The sequence below is a fragment of the Astyanax mexicanus genome, chromosome 16, assembly GCF_023375975.1.
Source record: "Astyanax mexicanus isolate ESR-SI-001 chromosome 16, AstMex3_surface, whole genome shotgun sequence".
NCBI classification, from domain to species: Eukaryota; Metazoa; Chordata; class Actinopteri; order Characiformes; family Acestrorhamphidae; genus Astyanax; species Astyanax mexicanus.
The window spans coordinates 22134049-22159138 of NC_064423.1; the positions used below are offsets into that span (position 1 = coordinate 22134049).

Here is a 25090-nt window from a genome sequence, read left to right on the forward strand (position 1 = left end):
ACTTTGGGGAAGGTAAGAAAGAACAGGAAATCCATGTCTAAGCTTAACAGAGCTTTCTATTTGTCAGACATTTGTCTGTGATAATGTAGTAAAGTCAACAATGTAATTTAGCCATGTAGCCATATGTGAGTGTAGTGTAGGCCAGATTTGACGTAGGGCTCTTTAAGTGTCTGTTTACAATAACTACAGGATGTGAGGCATATGTAGCACAATACCTATCAAATACTAGAAGCTAAGTTCAGGATTAGTTGTCCTGAGAAAGGAAAACAGATCTAGTTCTAATTGAGTTGTAATGGACTCCTGTTGTAGGTCTTATTAACTTAAATCATTAACCACCCTGTGGTGTGACATAATAATGATTTGCATCACAATGTTAAAACTCATGTGATCTGGATTGCATTGATTAATTAAATTAATTTGGTTCAAATTAAATGGTTCTAGTACTTTGTCTTTGTCTTGAAAAAGTTCTTTTAAAAATCTTGGAACCAGTTTACAAGCCTGTCATTTTTATTTTTCTTTTATTTCTGTATTTAACGGTATAATATATAACCTGTTGGTGAATGACTGGGTTTTTGGCTACTTTGTATTTTCTGAGTTATGTTCAGTGTCTGAAACTATAAATACATGCCCAGTTCAGTAGAGTTGTATTAACTAAAACTCCATAAAAATATATGATTTCCAAATATTGCTTCTTATTGGACGTCTTTGTTTCTTCCAAGAAATAATGTGGTTGAAGCCAAAGATTAATGTGCTGGATCTGCCAGTAATAATAACAGCGCCCTGTTCGGAACATGATATGCTTAGCTCAGATGCTCAGATGCCTGTGGGCGTATAACACCCTGTCAGATGTTTTCTGTGAGGCGTATCAAAGCCCTCAAAGATGTTCTAATGGTGAGTGAGCTTCATTTCAGCGCGGTTAAAGTTCTAACAGTCTGTGTTACAAGACTAATAATACATTAAGGGAAGTCCTTTGGTACTGAGCTCACTCCTTTCTGCTACCTCGTCGCTCCAGGGAAAGTGTGGGCTGGAGAAGGTTGACTGCAGGGCTTGGCAAAAAAAAAAGACCCGGGAACTTCCCAATGTCGCTTTGGGAGGTCTTCTGATTTTTTGCGGGGATATAATCAACAGTTTCCAGCTCAGTGGGGCTCTACAAGCATTCTGAATGCTTAATCTAGGACTGTCTAGACATCGTAGGAAGCTTGTTTGAATTCCAGTAGTTAGCCTTGTCTGGTCTCTGTCCTGAGTTTACTCTTAGCTGTGCTATTTCTCAAGACAATGAAGAAGGCCTTTAAAACCTCACTGGCTGCTGTGTCATTATTTTTTATATGTATTTTAAGAGGATATATTAGGACGTTTACTCATCTCAGGAGAATTTAATTTAATAGTCTGAGCCAGAAGCTCTTAAACTAAAACTGTTCCCCAGTGATTCTCTCTCTCTCCTGTCTGTTGCCATGTGCCATTGTTTTTATTTTGTTTTGGTTTCTGTCTCCTTACTGGTCCTTTCTCTTTATTATATAGGTGATTGTACTCGTCTTGTCTTCTGCTTACCCTTTATTCTTTGGCCTGTGCTTGTGCCTGTGATCTTGTAATGGTGAAATAGTTAGGGCTGCAACTAACAATTACTATTATTATTATTATTATTATTTAAAGTTAATTGAACATTTAAAATTTTGATTAGACGACTAACCCCTTGATGTATCCACTATAATTCAGTTCCAAATCCTAATGCAGAAACAATTTTGAGCTATTTTAGCATCTTGTGGAGTCCCACAGGGCATAATTTTGGGGCCAATAAAAGGGAAAAACGATGACAGTTACAAAAGTAGTGTTATTATTGTAAGTGTGGGTTTACATACATGATTACCTCTTAAAACCCCCTTTACGAACAGGTTGTGATGCTAGTTACATCCATCAAATGAACAGAAAAATGTATAAAATAGCTCAATAACAAATGTTAAATAAAGCATTGTGCAGCATTACATTACTGGGGTGCTCTAAAATTGTCTCCCAAATTAAATTATTTGGCTAAAAGTGGCAAAAAAGCACTTTCAGTGTGCGCAAAGAAGCAGTAAAATTATTCAGAGAAAAGAGAAAAGGCTGAATAATATATAATAATAGTTTTTTTTCAGAAGCCACAATACGCTTTGGCTATTAATTTATGCAATGTTAAAAAAAAAATGCAAAAGTAATAAAAACCTGCAAAAAATGTTCAGTAGAGAGAGACAGGGGAAACTGCTAATAAGTCACCAGGCCCTGTAAAAACAGTGACTCACAGAGTAGGCTGGGGTCATAATTTGTAACGTAATTAACTTCTGTAACAGTTTGTTAAAGCTTCCTAATGATTAATGTGTTATCACACTAACGTTGACAGCACACTTTTAACACAAGTGTGTTTTTGGACAAAGCAAACAATGTTTTCAGAGGGTTCAGCCATCTTTGTGACATGTCAGTGTATGTTTTGTGATGTAAATTGCGATGCCAACAAGTCCCCAATTATATATTATAAGGATTTTTTTAGTTATATTATAGATGAACCATATTTATGTATGCTTTTAGGTATGCTTGTGTCTAGAATCTTTCATAGGTTTAAAAACATTAATGTACCTGCTTCCAAGACTCTTCATACTCACATGTTATGGCATTGCTGAAAGAACCCAATGTAGCAACAACAAAAAAAAAAGGTTTGTGACTTTTATTATTGACCCTGTAGTAAATTATGTGAGAATAGTGTGAGATATTCAGTGAAGTTTAAAATCACTTTCTTTTCAGGTGTGTGTGTCGTAACCATCACAACTGAGCTTAAACATTCAGTTCCAAAACAAACTATGAGCTTCCTGAAGGTCATGCACAGAAGCCATACATTACTCTACAGCCTGTAACTACAGCTCACTTTAACTCAGTGAAAGTCCTGCAGTAAAGAAACAAGCTTGTAGGTGTCGGCTGCTCTGTAATTAAGTATGTTCTGCTCAATTTTCCTTTCTGCAAACATTAGCAGTGCTTCCTGTGGTTTCCAGGCCTGCAGAGTTTGGAGTATAGCATTCCTGAACTTCTCTCTGAACAAATATTTGGAGCACATGATGGGTTTCGAACATGTGACCTCTATGATAAGGGTCATGTTGGAGTCAATAGAGTGGAAAAGTGAGCTTTTATGTTTTACAATCCAACACACATTCACAGTGTTTTCTTTGCATTATTTAATGTCTGAAAGTTCTGAATCTTTTTTGTTATTTCAGACGTTTCTCATTTTCAGCAAATAAATGCTTTAAATTATAGTATTTTTATTTGGAATTTGGGAGAAATGTTGTCAGTAGTTTATAGAATAAAACAACAATTAACTCAAACATATGAATAGCAAAATCAGAGAAACTGATTCAGAAACTAAAGTGGTTTCTTAATTTTTTTTCCAGAGCTGTACGTCAGCAAGTACTAGTTTGAAATATCAAGTCAATCGGCCGATGCCAATAAAACATAGCAACAACGATAGAATTCTGATATCATTGTGCATCCCTACATTACTTACTTGGGAAAATATTGCAAAGTGCATCCAACAAAAATGAAAGCCTTTTACATATACTTTTATATAGCACATATAGAACATAGTAGCTTGATTTAAGACAAATTCCCTTTAACTTATTCACTGTTCAGTCCTTTCATGCTACACATCCTAGTACTCATCTGTGTCCGTCTTTCTCTTTAGATCTCTTTAATCTAAATACCAGATGCTGAAGGAGATTAGGACACTTCACTGGACAATGAACTCATAGTCTGGCCGTGGCCATGTATCTGTGACTTTTCAGATGAATGATCCTCTTTCATTGTGTGGATGTTTTCAGATTAAAGACGGTGATGACTATTCAACATCACAAGACAATGAATCACAAGAGCCAAAAACAAATGGTGATCCATTCTCAGTTGTGCATCCCTACTTCAAACCATATGAGGTGCTGTAATCAGGGCTGCAGGGTTTTGTTTAGGCTATGTTTGAATTGTAGTGTTTATAGCATGCTCTGAAGAGACCTTAACCTTGAAGAGCCTTAAAAGGAAGAGCACATGTCTCAAATGCAGCAGTTAGAATTCCCAAAGACCTAAAGCAGTGTCTCCTCAGAGACTCCTAGATTATTTAGAGAAACTCATGACTTTTTAGGACTTTTGCAGACTTCCTGTTCAGACAGTTCCTGTGTAGAGGTTTGAGTACTCATTAGCTAGCCTCTTACTGTCTGACTTTTTGAAGGATCCAACAGCTGTTAGGGAATGAAGTACTTCATGGTTGGTTACTTGTTTATGCCACCATATTAAAAACCAAAAGGCCTGTTCACACCTGGCATTAACTTGTATTTTGTTGCTTGGATTGCATTTGAATTTTACTATTCTGCTTAAATTTACAGGCATAAACACTCCCACTACACACCGGTCCTTTTTTCACTACAGATTAATCAGGACCAGGAATTTTGTGAAAAAGAGCATATTACGTCTAGATCCATCATTGCTAATGCAGTGTTAGCAGGCTGGTGATTGGGCAATTGGGGTGTATCACATCTTATCATACATAATAATATAGGCAAAATCTTTGAAGACGGTTGTCACAAAAATACCCTGAAACATTGTGTTATTATTTTAGGGCCATGTTGGCCATCAGGGTACAACTTTTTTGATATTTGTAGGAAAAGGAAAATTAACAATGTTCTCATTTCCCATAAAATATCTACTAGAGGACAGGCTCCGAGTGGGCCAGTGGGCTAAGCGCTGCCACTATGATCAGGAAAGTGCTGGTTCGAATCCTGTTCATGTAGCTTGCCATAACAGCTGCCGGAGCCCTGAGAAAGCACAATTGGCCTTGCTCTCTCTGGGTGGGTAGATGGCGCTTTCTCCCCACATCACTCCAAGGGTTTATGTCGGCAGCACATGGTATCTTCAACCCCTGAGCAAGACCCGAATCTGCTATATCTGATTCTGGTGTGACAATCAGAATCAGTCTTCATTAGGATGACCTGAGGGTATAGGAATATAAAAATGCTTTAAAAATGTAAATTTTTTTCTCAGACCCGGTCTTTTATTTACTGCTCTCCTCTTCATCCCTTCCTCTCCGTCACAAACTTACAACGGGTTCACAACCCAGTATCTGAAATTCTTGCCTGTGGCCTCAAGGAAATACTTCTCACGCTTGGTTTAGGGGCTGTTATTCTCAGCTATTGTTTGCAAGGCCTCACATTCTTGTTTGTGTTGTGGGTTACATGTAATTGTTGCAAATATTTCTGAGCGAGCTCAACTTGTACATAAACAGCTTGTTAAAGGATGAAGAGATTTATGTAAACTGTGTTGCAAGACCACATCTGAAGTCAGTATCATTCAGCTTAATGAGCTAACAGATGAATAAACCTCTCAGATATTGTAGCAAGTCGTTTGTTAGCTTAAATCTGAAGAAAAGAGCACTTAAACCTTTCATATTTATCACAGGCTTTGTTGTGTGGTATGTTTGGGCAGTTCACTGCTAATTGTATTAACTCCAAATATATTTATTATTTAGTTAATTAGAGTTTCTTACATTTACTGGTGAACCCATACCCATATTCCAGGCCTTTAGTAAATTTAAAAAAAGGTTAGAACAGTAAAGCATTTACCACTTTGTAATGTTGCTATTCCTTCTCACAACACATAAAATACATTTAGGCAAAAATAATACTAAGCAATAAAGTGTTTCATGGTTATTTTTGTCCCATTCTTTCAATAAACACTTTTTTATTCTCCACAACTTCTTTACTAGAGACATGTCCAGTACATGTTCCATTTTTTTACTGCAGGAGTAAACCTGTGCAGCATGTGTATTTTCATTGTCTTGAAAATAGAAAATGTTACTGGCTACATGGAGATCCCTGGAAAGATGTCATGCCAAAGGCAGCATATGTTTCTCTAAGATCTGCAATAAATACTGATTTATTCGACCACATCACAACGTTCCACTGGTTAACATGGTTGACTAAAGCCTCTGTTTTGCACAGTAATGTTTTAAAGGGGTCATATTAAGCAAAACTCACTTTTTGTGTGCTTTTGTATTTGGGCCCTGACTGCCCCTATAAACACTCCAACCACAAACAAAATGCATCCATCTGTTTACTGCAAGTCATTTAGTCAGTTGATGAGGATTGTATTTTCAAATCTCTTTATGTAAGAGTGATTTTGTGCAAATTTTGAACTTTATAAACATGTTTTGTATAACCCATAGACCTATATCTACTTGTGTAAAAAAAAAAAAAGGGGGGGGGGGGGGGGGGGTACAATATGTCCCCTTTAAGTGGCGTTCATGAATGTAACACTAGTGTAGTGATTAGATTTGCAAGCATAATCTCTTGCCCATGTGGTTGAATGATGTTTTTTGATACAGTGCTGTCTGAGGGAATAGAGATCACAGGTGTTCAGCTTAGGCTTGTGCTCTTGCCCTTTATGCACTGACATTTCTTGATTAAATTATTTCTTGCATCATTTAATCATTTTATCGGGAAAATCATTAAAATGGCTTCCAATCTTTCTTTAAAAAATTTTAGTTATTAAAAATTGGTCAAATTGGCTCCTCAGAGATTTAACCTTTCCTGATTTGTATCTGTATATAATTAGCATTTTGAGTAATTAACCTCTTTGGTCATGCTACTGAAAGCTTCTTTCCAGCTGCTGAACACCTGCAGCTGCTGAACAGTGAGTCATTAACAGACTAATGGCTGAAACATATGACCGCATGGCAGTGTTCGTGGTTACAACCTTTCCTATGTATGCTACTCCGATTACGAGGTACCACACTAAAGCAGCTATGGAATAAAGTTCTAGAGGCCCCACAGAGCACAGACAAGTTGATGGTGATCGCTTCCTTTAAAAGTAGCTGTTTTTACTGCAGCGTTTGACCCCCAGAGAGGGAGTCTCAGCAGGAATCTGAGGGATAATTCCACTTTAGTACTGAGGATGGTGGCCGAGGATCGAGTCTACCCATGCTGAAGGGGGTACATGTGCTGGAAAGCCTCCTGCCTGACCAGAGAGGAAGTCTTATCCAGAGTGCACGGAACAATCCGTGATTAGACTGTGGATAATGTAAACATGTGCATGTTTGTTCCTGTAACCACAGACATGTGTTCTTTCTTTCAATATATATGCCAGTCACCCCCAAGAAGGCTCATACGTTTTATGTTGTGTTGCTCAATCAAAAGATGGAGAGACTATGAATTAGTTTATTGTCTGGGAAAGGTTTTTCTAAAAGGGATCTTAAGGTGAGCGCTCTTGTGTAGGGATGCATCCATGTCTTTTTCATTTATTTTTATTAATCATTATTTTTTCCCATAATTTAAATTTCTGATTACTCCTACCATTCTAAACCAATCACTAGTAATGCCCCAACACCAGGAAGGTAAAGACTAGCACATGCCTACAAGAACAGAAATTAGTAAGTAAAATATATTTTTTTGTTGCTTATAATATACTATTAAATTTTGACTTGGATATAAAACTGTTATAAAAGAACAAATAAAACACGAATGTTACAATAATATTAATGACTTTAAGAGAAATAGCAGAACTAATAATACATTCTTTATAAACAATAAATAAGTCGTACACTCAGTTGTTTTGCCATTTGCTTCAAACGTGTGAAAGACAGATATTTTTTGGGCTAGTTTAATCCTATAAATGGCGGGTTTTAGACTCTGGGCTGGATGGTTTTGTTAAACCTGGCAACCCTGGTGATGAGAGAGTTCGCGAGACGGCGTTAGTGTTTGAGAGCACGCGCAGCTCTGGTCTCTCCAGAAAAACATTAAGTAAAACTGAGTAAAAGTTCAGCAAAACGCTATAAAACACTTTTAGTAAGCTGACTTACTGACCGACAGCTAAAAATGAAGCTTATTTATCGTCTAAACCCGGAGAAAAAGTGCTGTGAATTCCCCGCACCGGTAAGCACCAAGCGGAGACTAGTTAGCTAAAAATGCTAACCGCTCAGTTGTGAGTCCCATTAGTTTACATTGAATAATAGACATCTAAAACGCTTTTATTTATGAGTAATTACGACGTATTCATACCCTGTACCCTGTTATTAAGTGGTGAAACCTGTTACTGATGAGTTATGTTACTGTTAATGTCGTATTTTGGGGGTTTTGTTGAGTATTTTTGTCGCTAAATGAGGAACATTATAGGCGCAGCATAGCCAGGTGTAGCTAACGTTACAAGCAGCAGCCTAATGTTGGCTAATCTCTAATTATAATGCTGGAGTGTTTATTCAGTTATTTTACTTCAGTTTGATGCTCTTTAATAGGATTCCAGCTGTAAATAATGATGAATATTTATAGATGTTATAGAATTCAGTATACATGAGTTGAATAATATGTTAAAAAGCATCTTTTTTGACTTAATTTTACACTTAATATAATGTGACGAGGCATATGTGCAAAAGAATATCTATTTGGCTATATTCTTATTATATTTTTACATTCTTGATACAAGTGAACTAAAACAATTATATATATATATATATATATATATATATATATATATATATATATTTGTTTAAACAAAATTAAACAAAATTTTTCACTAAATTTTTTTGCTCCCCAAAAATTAAGGTATAATTAATCAATTATTATTATTGTTGTTTACATTATTGGATAATTAAGCTTAGTATCTCACTTTTTGTGTGCTTTTGTATTTCCATTTGGGTCTCGACTTTCCCTATAAACTCTAATCGCAAAAAAAAAAACATACATTTTCAAGTTAAATCAAATAGTTTTATTGTCAACTTTCCCAAAAGTTACAGCAAGTACAGAAAAAAAAATAAGATAAATGTAAAATAATGATACACTAAATGTACAGTACAACTAGGTTACCGATATAGACAGACATAAGATAAGAGGCACAAGACAATGGTGGAATAGTGATGGGAGGTTTAAAGAGTGAATGATGGTACCAGGATAAACAGAACCCGTATAAACAGTACTGCAAATGTAAATCAGTTGAAAGAGCTAGGTCTTATCTGCTTCTATGTGCTGTTTGGATGGTATTGTGACATCACAATAGGGAAACATAGAACCGCATAGAACCACCCTGGCACCACCCCTTACCCGGCAACCCCCACCCACTAGATCAGTTGAATATCTGCCATTTCAGTTTGCTGATTTTACCAGCACCATGCTTCATCTGTAGGAGAGATCTGTACCTACTGTCTGTGGCAAGTCAGCAGATGAGGGAAATGTAAGTACTTTCAAATATTGGGTTTTGTGCTTCTGTCCCAGTTAAGCATGAACTAGCTTTGTTTGTGTTTTGCCATTTAGCACAAACTAACACTTTTGTGTTGTAAACGCTCAGCGTATACATGGGGCATGACCAGCAACAGCTTGTTTGCATAAGTGTGACAGATATATATATATACACACACACACACACACACACACACACACACACGGACATAGGTGTATGAACGAGTTAACGGCTCCGTCTTGCAATTCTTATTGCAGGAGTTTATTTCTTCAGCCACTGTTTCTGGAGTTAAATATTTTACCATCAGTTTCTTGACAAATAAGAAATAAATTAGGGTTGCTCAATAGAAATGCAACTGCAGGAACAGAGAAAGAATCTTGCTTCTAGCAAATGGAACTTTAATGATGGATTGCTCTCAATGGAGCGTTTTGCTTTACTAAGAACTGATTTTAATCTTAAAGCAGTTCTTTTACTTGTGTTTACGCCTGCTGAGCTGGCAAAGCCCTACTCAATTAAATACCCTTATAAATAGTTTCTGGCACAACTTGTTAAAGGCTTCAGTAGCAGAGGTATATATTTGAACTTTTAAAGGAACTGTGGTTTTATTTTATGGTTTTGGTCAGGTGGGGAAAAAGACTATGTTGGATTTCAGTGTGTGTGTGGCTTGTTGTGGGCCTGGTTTTGACACTAGAGATGCGTGTGTTGACAATTGAGAGCTATTCTCAGTTACGAAGGTACAACATTTGGTGTCTGGGAATAGATCCACTGCACACTTTGGCATTCAAACAGTACAGGGTGTTGTCTAGTACCGTGGCCGCAGGAAAGAGAGGGAGTGACTTTTAAGGTGAGAACGCTCAAATATGTTCTGTGCGAGGGTAAGTGCTTGCGTCAGTTATGCAGTTGGCCTAATTAACCCATGGAGCTTGTGCTGGAAAAACACACATATAATAGCAATAAAGCATGGCCAGTTTATCTACTAAGTGTGAAGTGGTGCCTTGTCCAGGACAGCTGATATTCTGTTTTTGCCCCCAGTCATTATGGAAAGGCCCTCAACCCACCAAATGTGTCACACTTTTGTGAAGTAATACAGGACAACAGTCTATTGCATTATATTGAGGAAAATAAGCATTTCTAGTGTAATATGGATGTATACTACGCCTTCTAAAACAGTTACATATTGGCTTGTAGTGCTTATGAAATAAAGTATTAATATAATGTTGGATGCTCTACTATACTTTTATATACTATAGTTAGAAACCTGTCTGCATTTGATATTACTCACACCATTTAAAGTTACTATATATTTTTACTGTACAGTGACCAATAAAACACCCCAGTAGTTTTAGAATGTACTCATGACCAAATATTAAACCCCTTGTTTTAAAGATCGAAGGATTTAATCTTCCCTTTAAATGCTTATCTTAGTATGGTGAAACCTCTTAAGTGATTTTGAACAAGCCCATGTTGAAGAGCTGTCAGTCTCACCCCCAGGCTTTCCCTCACAAAGTGTATGTAGGAAACTATTGCCAGATGCAGGAATTCTGTCCAGCGCCACTGAGAATATAATCTGCTCAGATGGATATCTCTCACACACACACACACACACACACACACTAGGCTTTCTGCCCACTTTGAGAAGACTTTTCCAGCTCTGTTGCGCTTGTTCCGTGCGGTACATGACATGCTACATGTCCAAATGTTTGTGGACACACTTATGAAGGCATTCAGCTACTTTAGGTTGCACTCATTGCTGACATGCATATGTGAATACACAAACACAGTGTGGATGGGAAGTTCCATTTAGGAAGATTGATGTATGATACATTGCAATTCTGTTGCTTTCATAGTATAACTAAAAAAAACACGCTATTGTGCATAAATTGTAACTGAAATAAAAGTTAGCTTTTTTCCAAACAGAACAGTTAAATCTGAAGACAGAGTACAATACTGCTCTCTTTTTGTCGGCAGTTTAAACACAACACAAAATGAACCGCTGTTTGCCACAAATCACAACATAAACTATTAATTAAAAATCGTTAGTTATGTTTTATGTTGCAAAACATAATATCACGATATTTCAATATATAAATATATTTTCAGTTATTTAACGGTTCTTAATCCACAGTCATGTGAATGCTCAGAATACATCACAGAAGGCATTACCACCCACAGTGGACAGTGCAGTTGTTATAATTGTGACTCGCATTCCACTGACCAGTGCACCATTAGCCACAATTCTTCAGCTTTGAAATTAAAGAAGTTATGGAATATTATAGTAGCTACTGTTTCACCACTTTTCACATATTAGTGTAGTAACAAAGTGCATTCATATTATGCACTGTATAGGTCTAAAATTTAATCATCACAAAGTTAATTTGCATCAACATATTTTACTGGAAAACCCCCCAAAAAATCTTGGAAAAACAAACAGATGTACTACAGACTGTCTAAAGCTTCCATACAGGACATAATCCAAGGTGCATTTACAGTCATATGCATACACAGCATAATTGCATCTGAAAACAGCACATAAACCAGAAAGAGAAGATCTCTGCAGATATTGATCATAGTGGGCCTTGTTCAGGACTGATGACGGATACTATAGCCTATATGTCCTGAGGCTGTGTGTGTGTTTTCAGCCCATGTTTTTCACTCAGTTTGCTGCTTTGGCTGCAGATGCGCTGAGTTTCAGTGTGGCTTTCAGCCCACATAAAGCGAGCAGCTTGGAACATCTGTAAGAAATCTTCAATTTGTGCAGCTGGTACTCAAGTTAGAGGCCTTCCTTATGGTCACTGTTAGGCTTTGCCTTCATGGAAAACGCTGCTTTTGCTTTTGAGGAACCCTTTTGTCTCGCTCAGTAAGTTTTCCTTCTTTTTTTTTCTCTCTTCTTCTTTCCCCAGGTCACTTTCAGTTGGTTGCGGTTCCTTGAGCATGTTTACATACTTTTATTTTTTTTGCAGTGAAGGAGAGCCACATGTCTACAAGTTTAAAGATAATACCTCAAAAATAAAAACACTAAAGTCTCTGTAGAAAGCATATGTTTCTGTTTTTATTTTCATAACTGATGGCTGATGTCGCTTGTTAAAAAACGACTTTCAGTGCTTTCTTTCCCTCTTAAATGATTTTAATCACAGCAGAAAATTTCTGGATTCTGGTCCTCGCTGTAGCTGGAATGAAAACCAAATGCACAGTCCAGACCATGGCCAATTGGCTTCTATTAAGAAATGGCAGCAGTGACCTCGGTCATACCCTCGGCCGTGGGCTACCTCCAACAGTGGTTTCTCTTCAAATCTTGTCCTTCTGAAAGTTCACCACAGCAGGCTTATTTGACTGGAGTGCAAGATCATATGGCAAATTAGACAAATTATAAACAGGTCTTCACAATTAGAAGCTTAAGCCAAAGTAATTATTCTTATGCTGTTTGCCAGCTTACAGTGACAGGCATACCAAGACAGTGCAGTGTTATGACAAGACAACCGTCTGAGAAAGAAATGTTTTGAGAAGCATATGAAAGCATATTCTAAAGAAATATAGTGCATTCAGCAGTACAGAAATGTAATTATTCAATGTTCAGCAATAATTGACCCACTTTTTTTTTTTTTTTTTTTTTTTTTTTAGAACTTCAAACTTTGTTTCCGAAACAGTTTCTGCCTTCCTTCCAGAAGTATGTAATTACATAATGTATGGTTGGCTGTGCTTGCAGATGTAGAAACCTCAAGTTTGAGATACTTTATTGTTGTTTCAGTCATATACAAAATAACAGTTAAGTGAAATAATGTTCCTCTAGGATTCTGATGCAACATTCCCCAAGACTGCATGAAGTTCACATTTGGAAAAAAATAATAATAATACAATATGTTTGCGAAGTATGGTTTTCATATCATATTGTGTAGTATTTGTATGATTTAATGGACCAATAGTTATGCTCTGAATTCAATTTGGGTGTGCCACCCAAGAGAGGGAGGTTTGGTGGTTAGCATGTTCACCTTGTTTTCTTGTTCTCTATGTGTCTGTGTGGGTCTCTTTAGGGGACACAGGACTCCAGTTTCCTTCCAAAGTCCAAACATTTGGGAGGTCAGGTGAACTAGATCTTCTAAATTCTCCTTGAATTGCTTTGTACTTCAGGTAGTCTGTCTTTCCTGGTGAAATGATTGTGCATTGTGATTGGTTGCTGCTCCTCCCTGGTGTTTGTTGATGAATATAGGTCTATGTTGGTTGAGTGCTGAGTGTAAAGAATCCTTGGCAGTCTAGAAAGGCTCTATGTTAATGTAACTTTGTTCATTCATGGGTGTTTTTCTCTTAAGTTGCCATTTTGAAAATATAGACAAAGGCAATAGTGGCTAAAAAGTTAGAGCCCCAGGTCAGAGATAACAGGATTGTTGATTTGATACCTGGGCTTGCATGCTGCCACTGGTGGAAGTCTAAGCAAGATATGTCTGTATCGCTAGTGTGTATGTGTGTGTTCACTGCATGGAGTGGTTACAAGCAGAGGCCTCTATCTGCATACAAGGTGCAGGTATGGTAAATATGGTTGTTTTGTCTTGTATATGTAAACACAGCAGTTACTGCGATTGAAGAACACAGCATTTTGGTTAATACAATACTTATTAGCAAACATTACATTAAGTGTGCAAGGGGGTATGAATGTGTGGGGTTGTGTCAGTTGAAGTATGTATGTATGGGTGTGTCTGTGATCTGTTCAGCCTTCGTGTTGGGTTGTGGAGCCTGATGGCCAGGGGGAAGAAGCTGTAAAACAGAATTGTTCCAATTGTTAGAATTTTTCAAATTGTTCCATACCTTCTGGACATGGGTCCTTATATCTGTGTGTAGGACATTAACTGATAATATGGGATATAGAAAATTAAAACTAATATGCAATAGGGCTGGACCCGAATATTCGGGTATTCGGATATTCGTTCGTTGAGTAGGTATTCGGTTTTTAATTTTGGTATTCGGATATTCGTTTTTTTTCTACTTTCCAGAGCTCCACCTCACTCTAACCACTTCTGTTCTCGCGGGTCCCGTCAGAATATCTTGCGTGCGGGACAGAACTGAACTGTTATTGGCTGGAGCGGGAGTTTAATCCAGACGACAGTGTTGGGAGTAATGGCGTTAAAATAAACGGCGTTACTAACGCCGTTACTTTTTTCAGTAAGGAGTAATCTAACTAATTACTATGACTGTAACTATAACGCCGTTACCATTTTCGACACTCCGTTACTGCACGTTACTTTAGCAGCTGAATGAACTTTTTTTAAACTTTGCGCATACAGACAAAGAGCCCTATCATACACCCCGCACAAGGCGTGTAGCGTGGCGCTTTGCCACCCGTCAACAGTCTATTTTTAGGCCTTGCACGCGTCCTTAAAATAGCGTTGGACTTTGGAATATATTAACACCGATGGGCGTGGTGGTCTGGAAATGATGTGTGTTGAGGTAAATTTCTGGCGTGTTTCTATCTTGGCGGCGGAAAAAAGCTTAGCGCGATTGCTCACCCTGCGCTCCAAAATACTCCATACCATCACATCTTTACCACATAAAAATAAACCACACCCAGAGCCTTCAGCAATCAACTATGAAAAAATATATATACTTAAAAATCTGCACTGTAACTATAAATTATTATTAGTTATATTTATTTCTGTCAGTTATAAGGATTTATATTTATGTTTAGTACACAGACTAAATAACTGTAACTAGGCATTCTGCTGTTTAAAAATTTCAACAGATGCTTATTCTCACTCAAATGCTGGAGTTTTGAAATGGAAAATTAAAAGAGAAAATAACTTTGACTGAACATAAATTTATTTTAGTTAACTTTGCTATTATTTAACTGACTATATCTGAAAAATAAAGCACATTGTCAATCTGGCGCGTGGTGCTGCCCGTCAATTACATAAAACTTAAAACATTTGAAATACACAGAAATATAAAGCTATATGTTAGCATTCGTTTCTTATCACCAGGGCAAATTTATTAAAATATTAAATATATTAATTCATGAATTAAAATCTCGTCCAGCACTCTGAAATGTCAGGCACGCAAAGTGGTGCTTGGCGCAGCGGCGCGGCATTGCGCGCAGAATAACCTCTGTCTTCTAAAAAAAGTTTTTATAAATAAGATCTGACAAGTATACTAAAATTAATGTTATTAAACTTACTAAAGCCAACAAATGTACTGTTAATTAAAATCAGGCAAAATGCGCTGCGCCTCTCTCTCTCTCTCTCTCTTTCGCAGCGGGAGATGAATTCAGCGCGAGGCTATAAATAATTTACAACTCAGTTCAGTTAAATAAAAATAAGTAAGGACCTGTAAGTTAATCAAATATTGTCAAATATAAAGGATAGGTTGAGGTTTTGGTGAGCTGTTTTCATGATTTGAAACTGAAACTAACCGAAACTTTTATTATTCTGCGCAAAAAGCCTGTGATTGTTTTAAATGAGTTTTTTAAGGGATTTAAATGAGTTTTTTTAACGGATTGTTGTTTTTGTCCATTCTTTTGTTTTGTTTATATATACATTTATTTCTTTGAGTGTTGTTTGGTTTGTTTAATTTTTATCCCCAGACGCGTATTTGTTTTTTCCGTTTTTTTTTTCAGTATTACATGTCTTAGTAATTTTCTTTGGTCCTGTGGAGTTTTTCGTTTCTTATTTTTTTTATTCGTTAGACTATATTTTTGTCAACATTTTGGGTTTATTTTTGTTTGTTATTTTTCTAATAATAATAGTAATTACATCATTTATTTTCTTTATTTATTCTTACGCAGCAGATAAGACGCGGTGTGCGGCAGCAGAAATTCCGGGATGAAAACACAAAGAAATCTGGGCTAAAAACACAGAAAAAATATGGGGTGAAAAACAAAAATCCGGGGTGAATATGTCTTAAGGGGGCCGTGATTTTCTTTTCTTTTTTTACCTCTTTTTTTACCTCTTTTTTTAAAAACGAATATTCGAATATTCGCTTCGAATCAGTGCCGAATATCCGGAGCTCAAAAAACGCTATTCGGGCCAGCCCTAATATGCAATAATTGTTTTGACATTTGAGTGTTTATTTTGGCCAACATGTTGATTTTATACACTGACATGCAAGAATTCTTAAATTTATGTATTGTGAAATGTGCCTAAAAACAGGCTGCTTTCAAGGAAATCGTTATCATGATATGTTTTTTTTTATTTTTTTTATGTGTCATATTTTGTGATTATTGTGGTCAATACAATGCGTCACATTCCTATTAGGAATGTCCACATTAAGACAAGTTGTGAGGTGTTAACTTGTGTGTAAAATTGACCAAGCTTAAAGTGCAAGAAGTGTCAGTACTTTGTGTATAGTGAATATATCACATAAAACAATACCACCCACAGTGGTAATGACGGGAATGGGAATGATCGTGACTGGCAGCATTTGGCTAGAATTTTCCATGCAATCAGACACGTGAGAAATCACATCCAAATTTAGTGTAAGAAACGTCAGTGTGACGTCCTTGAGCTTCTGTGGGACATGGCAAAAGTCATGGGACATAATACTTGTTCCAGATGAAATCCAAATGATGATAACTTCCTTTTGTCATTTAAAGTGACAGTTTCTTTTCACTTTATTAATTGCTGTGTTCTCTGTATTTGGAGAGGTTGGTGCTCTCCGGGTGGCCTCGGTAACCTCAGCTCTCAACTTGTTTTTTTAAGAGATGTGCAACAAATCCCAACAGTCACGGCCTTTGCCCTCACTGCTGTTTCTGATCACTACCGGGAGGCTCAGAGAGAAGGACGGCCTGCCGATGAGGTCATCCTCAGGCACAGTCATGACCTCTAGTCCCTCCCCTACTTGCCGTAACCAGCGACCACCACAATTATTCCCCAGCCTTTCCAAGATCTCTTGAGTATGTCCATTACTGCTGTCAAAAATGAACTCAGTTTGATCATTTGAGACACATGTCTCTTTGCTCCGACTCATTTCCTGCAGAACTAGAGGCAGTAGAGGAATTTTTAAAAATGCTTTTATTATTGCCTAAGACATCTGCAGCTCCCACTACTTTTGGATTCCATTTCCATAATCTGCCTTGTTATTTCCCAGGTGGGTTTGCCAGGCCTGCCTGATGGATTTAGTGTCCTGTTCTCTCAGTTGACTCAGTACAGAGGTAAACTGAGAGTAAGGACTAAACTGTGAGCTAGCTGGACACATGCTGACTGCTCCTGAAGCCACATGCTGAGCACCCAGGCATGCCTGTTGAGTGTAGTGTGACAAGAGGCAGGGATGACACAAAGATTAATCATTTAAACGAGCCTTTGTATAGTAAATAACAGTGTTGCCACATTATTGGACACAATTTTCAACATTTAAACAAAACTACTGAAAAGTACTAGTAATTGTTCTGTGGTATGATTTTTGATACCATCAGATATGGGGATTGGAAAGAAGGAGACTTCAGCTAACAGATGCCGACACTAACTTGCATTCCGCTTTGAGTGATGTTGATGTTGCCGTTGCACCAGCACAATGATACCATTAATTAGAAAATGCTGTCCCCTGTTGACTAAGGAAAACTTGAAAGAGCATTGTGCAATCTTGTGTTTTTATATTGATCCATTAGCAGTAATATTTTAAACCCCATTAGTTTTTCTTTAGTGAATAGAGACTAACAAAATGCATTTTAATAATGTCATTGGTTGCAAAAAAATATAAAATTTGCCAGCCTTTTTATTATAATTTGGTAACACTGTACAATACGGGCCAATTAATTAACAGTACTTGCTTCATAATGGCTTAATGTATTATTACTTGTCAATAGTTAAGATATTACTAATCATTACCGCATTTTTAAAATTATGTCTCAATTTATTATTATTTATAACCATTAAACAAAGCTTATTACTGTTGGAAGAACTGTCTTTAGTATTTCTGATTCCTTGTTAAGTGTTATGTATATCTGGTAGTTGTTCTTTTCATTAAGTTGCAATTCCATGATAATTTGTCCAGTAGAAATTATCCAAAAGACTTTGTTACTTTGACCATCGGAAATTAAGGTTTTATCTTATCCTTTAAATTTGCTATAGTTAGAAAGGTGTGTACATGTTTATTCTTCATTTAAACAATTTACTGCTTAGCCTTTTAAAAACACTCCGATTACTCCATAAACAAGAATCCTTTTACACAGAAAGTGTTGCCTATTTGTTTGTAATGGGTTTAGAGCTGGCTATAAAACTACCTCTGGTTTTCACACTTTCCTCTAAAGTGTTGCTGAGGAGACCATTTGCAGGCTATAAATCAGAGTGCTCTGTAAGTGGGTATGAAAATGTTACGCACACTGACCTCTGACCCTGACAGCAGGCATTTATCATGAGCAGGCCGTTGGGAAACTAAGAGGCTCTTGGAGAGGAGCAGGAGTTCTCTGCACTCGTTGCACTGTTAAAGCTGGGGTCCTTCCAGTACATTCTCAGTCACACTGTATGTGATGGCGGTGCATGAGTTTGCTTTATTTTTTCTTGACGGGATTTGTTATAAACTTCAGCTGGATGATGACGGCTCCTCTGCTTGTGTCCTTAAGTGCTTGTTTCAGTGTTTAAGTGGTGACTGCTATTATGTGGATACTGTATATGGTTTAGTTTAATTTCAGACTGTAGAATTATAATTCTGAAAGTGGCTTATGGGTTACTGAAGAGGATTAAATAACCCTAATAAGCAAAAAACAGGAATTATGGATTTTTTGTGTCCTGTCAGGGGTGGAATCCTGGAGTTTAAATCAAAATATCGACATTTTACCCCAATATCAATATTTTGTCCCAGTTCTAATCAGAACCATGGAACCAACTTTTTTCCATGATATCAGCTGTGTCTTTCAAGGGTTCATATACTGTACTTCAAGGGTTATTTATTAAACATTTTAGATCAATATTAGAACTATAGCAACTCAAAGAACAGCTGAAATGCTTAGCCTACATGTTTTTACTCCTGGTTCAATTTTCACGATTTCTTCTGATTGGTGGAAAACAAAACATAAGGAGCAAAGAATATTTGACAACAAATATCTTCGGATTAAAAGATCAGGAAAACAAAAACTAAATATAAATAAGTGAAATGAACTATAAATGGCTTTCGATTCCCATTATTACGCGTATAATACTTTTAACTCAGTGAACTGGCTATTTCTAAGCTAAATGTTACAAGCTGTAAATGGCTAAGATAGTAACCTGAGCCTTACCATTGGTCTATTTTAGTCATTCATGAATACCGAATTGTATATATTCAACCCCAGATCCACAGCATGATGATTCTAGGTAATTTTTTTACAAATCTCAACTCCGTTACCCAAGAGCATTTTAGCGTTACTGGAGCAGCACTACTGAGATAAATTCAAGACTAAAGTCGCACTACTGATGTAGCTAGGTATTCACTAGAATATCACCACTGAAGTAAATTCATGATTATTGTAGCGGTGCTGAGGTAAATTTATTGTGTTTTGTTGGTATATCTGCTTGGATTTAAAAAATGTTCAAGTATTCAATAAATATCTTAAATTGTTGTTTGGTAATTAGTTGTTGTTTGTGTAAAAGAACAAGACAAATACTTTTAGGCTATGTAATGTTGTTCAGTAGTGTAAGTGGCAAATCAAATAAAAAAAGGTATGAAAAAACATGTTTTTGTACGTGGTTAGCCATTATTCAGATGTTGGGTCTGTTAGTTTTGGATGTTCCTTTAGGTTGCAGGGGTCTGTGTTGGGGGTTGATTATGATGGATGCTTGGGGGTTGATTGACTGGGAATCTCTCTTGCTCTCTTTCTCAGTGTGGAGTTTGATAACATAGCTCTTAATGAGGAACGGACCCCCGGAGCACTCCAGGGGGGGTGGAAACCCTCCGACAATGCACAGTGATTTATTGGGGCTGCTGTTTAGTTTTGTTTCCAGTTTGTTTTTGTTTAATTTGCCTTTGTTTTCTTTCTGGTGAAGGGGACTGAAAGGGGGTAATGCAGAACAAGAACAGTAAACAATTATTAAGACTTAACCTCTTAAACTGGAGGATTGTTTTAAAGTTTTAATCAAAAGTTATTCATTATAATGTTTAAAGTATAGTATTTATTAGTCTTGGTTAAAAAAGGACTGTAAATTTCTGTTATATACAAGAAGATACAAATGCTATGAGCTAATAATGCAGTTTCTTCCTTTAAAAGTGCAGTGAATGAGGTGCAGTAAGAATATTAAGAGATTAATACAGACATTGCAACCAGACTAAGAAACATTTAAACAGACCTTCCTTTTAGCCTCCTGGTCACCTCAGCAGGCTTCTTTGGTCTGCTTCATAGATGGATTTTGTGTATGTAACGTTTTCCATTCATGCAAGTTCTGGCATATCCATTCCCACTTATTCCACTGAATGATACAACGGAAAACATGTTGATTTGATCAGCTTTACGCTCAAGTTTGGTTTCCCAGCTTTGAGCTCCTTCCTCTTCCTCAGGCTTTTAGAACAAAACAATCCTGAACCTGAACCAGATAACACGTACCCCAGAGTGAGTTTTGACAGTGAGTGGATTTGGCTCTGAACCCAACAGCAGAAAAATATGAATCATTTTAAGTCTTCTGCCCTTCTCTCTTGGACCTCTGTATTGAAAAATGGAAAAGAGCTCTTTGGCTGTTCTGGCTGTCTAGGAAATACACTTCATTTAGATATGAATGTAAGTTAGTTTTAGTGACTAAATAATTCACAGTGTATTTGCGCTCATGGTGTTTGCAGCTTTTTGCAACAAAGAAGATGAGATGTGAGTTGAGAAATGTTAAGAATGCCAAGTAAAACTGTCGTCTAATCTTGTTGTGTTATTTATGAAGCTTTTCCACTCCAGGTCATCCCTGCTCTAAGGGTCAGAGAGGGATGGCTATGGCAGCTGCTGTAGATCTTTCCAAGCTCCCAGATAAAGATGGATTCGTCCTGACTGCGTAAGAAATAGTCTTCCATTGACTATCTTTGGTTTGAAACCAAGATACAGATGCTATTTAAGGTACTTGGACAAGTTTTTGCAATGAGAGAATGTCGTGGAATATCCCGTGCTTTGGTTCCAGCTCCCCTTGCTGAGTTTTGGATTTCAGCATGAACAAATACGTTTCACAGGATCTCCTGGGAGGAGATCTGAGAAGAAGACGCTTTGGCTGGTTTTCGAGAGAGAATGAATGGTAGCATTGTCTGGGCACAGCAATACTGGTGACCCCTTTGTGTCTATCGTAAGAGTCTGCAGTGTGTGAACAAAGTACATGCCTGCTTTAGATTTGGCACTCCGACACCGCTGTGAATCCGGCCCCTCCTTTTTTTTCCACCCTTACATTGAACGGATACAGTGAGGGATCTGATCTCGCCTATTCAGACAAGGCCTGCTTAGTGACGCCTGTGAAACCGCCTACTCATGTAAGCCTTCTGAAAGTGCTTTGTGATTCGGTTTCAGTGGGAGAAGCTTTTCCAAGCACAACCCAGGTTTAGTTCAACTAAACTGCCCTTTTTCAGGACATACACCTTTGACAAAAAATCCCTGGTGGATAAAAACAAAGAATGCAGCTCAGCTTGGTTATGATTCGGTTGGTTTGTTCCCAGCTTCCTGGTGGGGTGCTGGTCATTAAGGGGTATTAGGGTAAACCCTAACCCTAAAGTCCATGGGAGCTTGACCTCTGAGGCCCAGTGCTCTCGAAGAATGTGAGATGGGACTTGAAGGCGACAGAACATTTGCTATGTTTAGCCTTTAGTGTTCTGAGCCCTAGACCAAAAAGTTGCATGCTGTCTGAAAACGCCAAAAGAACTCCAGAAAAATACAAACAGAGGACACATTTAAACTGTCAGTACCTAATCAAAGCACAGATATTGTTTAAGAAGCTTGGAGAGGTGGAAAATGTTTTTTTCTGAAATAAGGGAACTGAACCTGCCTTGTTTGGTCTGGACCTTCTAACTTTTCACTTTTCAGGTCTGAAAACTTAATCCATATGGAAGTAAATTAAAAGTAAAGCCCTACATGTCCAGGTACATTTCTGGCGTAACATTATTCTACATCACCACAAAATATAGATAATTGGATTACTCATTACAGTGAGTTACACAGCATGAACGAGCAGGTGATTTCACATTACGCCCAAAACACACCCATGATTAAGAGAATTTGTACATGCCTACTTTTGCGGGTTTCAGGCAGAGCATGGTACTTTTTTGTCGATAAGAGGCAAAGGCACCCTGACATGCCCTAAGTCAAGCTGCACTGTTGACTGGTCCCCTAAAGATAAACTAGGGCCCACTATCTTTTGACACATGCCTTTATACAAATCTATCAATGTCAAGTATAAGGAAAAGCAGCTCTTATAAGTGATGACAAACCTTGATTTGGATTTTGGCTGGACATTAGGCTAAAATAACTGCACCAAAAGTTCATAATGTAACAAAAACACAAATCTTGGTTTAGACTTTCAGGTGTGAAAACGTCCTTTGTCTTTGCCAATTGCATGGATTTGAGGCAGGCCAAAAACCCCGCTCAGACTTCTGAAGGTGGATAGCTTGAATCGTAGATCATTTATAGACACCGCATGAATTTCCGTTCTCCAAATCCTGCCACCGTCTACACTGAAATGAACCAAAGCCAGCTCACTTAATTCAAACAAGAACCAACAGAACGGGCCCATCAAACGCAGACCACACGTAGTCCGACACAGCCTCCCATTCAGCAGTGACTTTAAGTGCAGCAGTGTACAGTAGCAGGATTATTCCAGGCCTCTTTTAGCTGTGCACTTTTTCCAGCCGCCCATGTCTCCACGTGCAGACCCTAATGAAAGGGGCTGTGTGTGTGTCATTAGCCTTAAAGGCATTCCAGAGACATTACCTTACTAGACCAGCGTGCGTGTCTGGGGTGGTGATTGGTGGGGAGAGGCAGAAAGGAGCCAGTGTGTTCTACTGCCGGCGAGGAGGGAGGTGCAAAGAAGCCAAAAGCAGACACATGACATCATGGGTAGGGTTCCCACAAGCCGCTGCTGTCTCTTGAAGGCCTGTGTGAGGCCATACGTGCTTTCACGCCACTCTCCCTTCCTTGTTTGAACAAGGCCAAGAACTGTGGATTAATGGTGGTGAAAATGAGTGGGCTCCCAACCAAACCATGATGGAGTCCAGGTCCAGCTTCCTTTCCCAAGTAGCAAAGTGGCTTCAGAAACATGATGATATTTTGTTTTATGTGTTGCCAAGGATAAATATCCAGAGAGGAGTGAATGAGTGCATTGTACATTCTTACATCTGAATTTCTAGCTTATTACAGTAGAGTACAGCGCTGAGCTTACATAAATAAATCAGCAAGAAAACAGCTCATCATGAAAGAGTGAATGATGAAACTCTTTGAAGTTCTTGTAGCTTTGTTGTCCACTTGCTGTATGCTTGATTTGATTATTTTGATTATTCATTATGTAATTAATTGGAATGTAATAATTAGGGGTGGGTGCTTTGGCTCTAAAATAATATCACCATATTCCAGGGTATTTTTTGCAATAACAATATTCTGGACAATATGGCAAAACATATTCATTAATTTTAAGAATATAGTACTGTATGCACAATGATATCACTTATTCACTCGCTCACATGACATAACTTGACACCTCCCTGACCTCTTTCACCAGAATATTGATCTCACTTGTGCACCCCTTTACCACACACTCCTTGCAGAGTATTTAATCTGGGTTTTGTCCGTGCACGTACAAAGCGATTGTTTACGACTTTTTTGGGTATCTCTACCACAGATTTTGCCTAGCATTTAACTGGTGATGCACAGATGACAATCATCTGGTACTCTTCACTACCCTGGGTGCAGCTCTGTCCTTATTACCATTCTGTTTACATTCTTCAATAGTGAGCTGAGAAAAACACTGAAATAAGACTTTAGCTTGGCCAGGACTAAACCTGAACACCAAGGTGGATGTTTTCCTTTTTACAGCGAGGAGGTTAATAGTTTGTGTGTTCTGGCAGTAGTTAGCAATGACTGGGCAGGCTGAATACTAAACAGCAGGACTGCAGGTGTTCTTTCTGAGCGATTTAGTGGAGCATAATATTTGCCTGGATAGACATTTTTGGCTACTTTTGTGGGGTGTGTTATTGCAATTTAGAGTTTGGCATAATTGCAATCTCTTATGGATCTTTTCACTGCAGTAGAACTGTAGACATATTTTAATGCAACAATTTGCAAGAACTGGTCAATCTTGATACTGGTTTCCCCTGTAGTTGGAAATTAGAATTCTTGCTTTCATAGGCTTGACCGACCATCCTTCAAGAACAGTGAAAGACAAATATCCTGACTTTCTCTGTCCTGGAACCAAGGTGGTGGAATTAACTTGCAGTGTGTAAACACTGGAGTTGATTGCTGTATTTAAACTGACTGAAAACATCTAAGACATTTAGATTTATCACTAGGGAGGCACTAAGAAGAACTTTTCATTTTGCCAAATATGAAACCAAACAAAATTAAAAGACTTTTTTTCATTTAAAATTTTATTTGTCACTATTTTTACACTGGAAATAATACCCAGTGTTACTTTGTGTAGGCCTGCAGTCCTTACTTACTTGGTTGGACACCAACAGTGCTTTCTTCCAGTAGTATGATGGCGGTACCAATTTCCCTTTTACTGCTCAGTATAGCATAAATGTGATGTTTTTTGATATTTTAAAGTATTTATAAATTATTTATAACATATGGTTCTATGGAATGCTGAAAACGTATTATGAGCTTGTTTTGAAGATCCACTATTTTAAGGGTGGAGCAGTTGCCTTAAAAGTTAAAATTTGACCAGATGTTTGTCCATTTTAATAGATAACCTTACACAGCCTGTTTGGCATTCCCTTTTCAGGCTTTCTATAGCCTCCCCTATTAGATTCA

General features: G+C 37.6%; 1 protein-coding gene across 3 annotated transcripts in view; it reads left to right on the forward strand.

Annotated features, from left to right (window-relative positions):
* The window catches only part of p3h2 (prolyl 3-hydroxylase 2), a 63948-nt gene that overhangs the window by 13271 nt on the left and 25587 nt on the right, over positions 1–25090 (forward strand). The window contains exons 1-2 of one of the 3 annotated variants that reach the window (XM_049465377.1): positions 7720–7925; positions 9169–9216. The exons of 1 other annotated variant lie outside the window; for it this stretch is intronic. In XM_049465377.1, the coding sequence (XP_049321334.1) occupies positions 7869–7925; positions 9169–9216 (105 nt within the window). In that variant the 5' untranslated portion in view covers positions 7720–7868. Of the gene's footprint in view, positions 1–7719; positions 7926–9168; positions 9217–25090 lie in introns of those variants that run through there. One more of the 3 variants, XM_049465378.1, reaches the window with a different exon arrangement.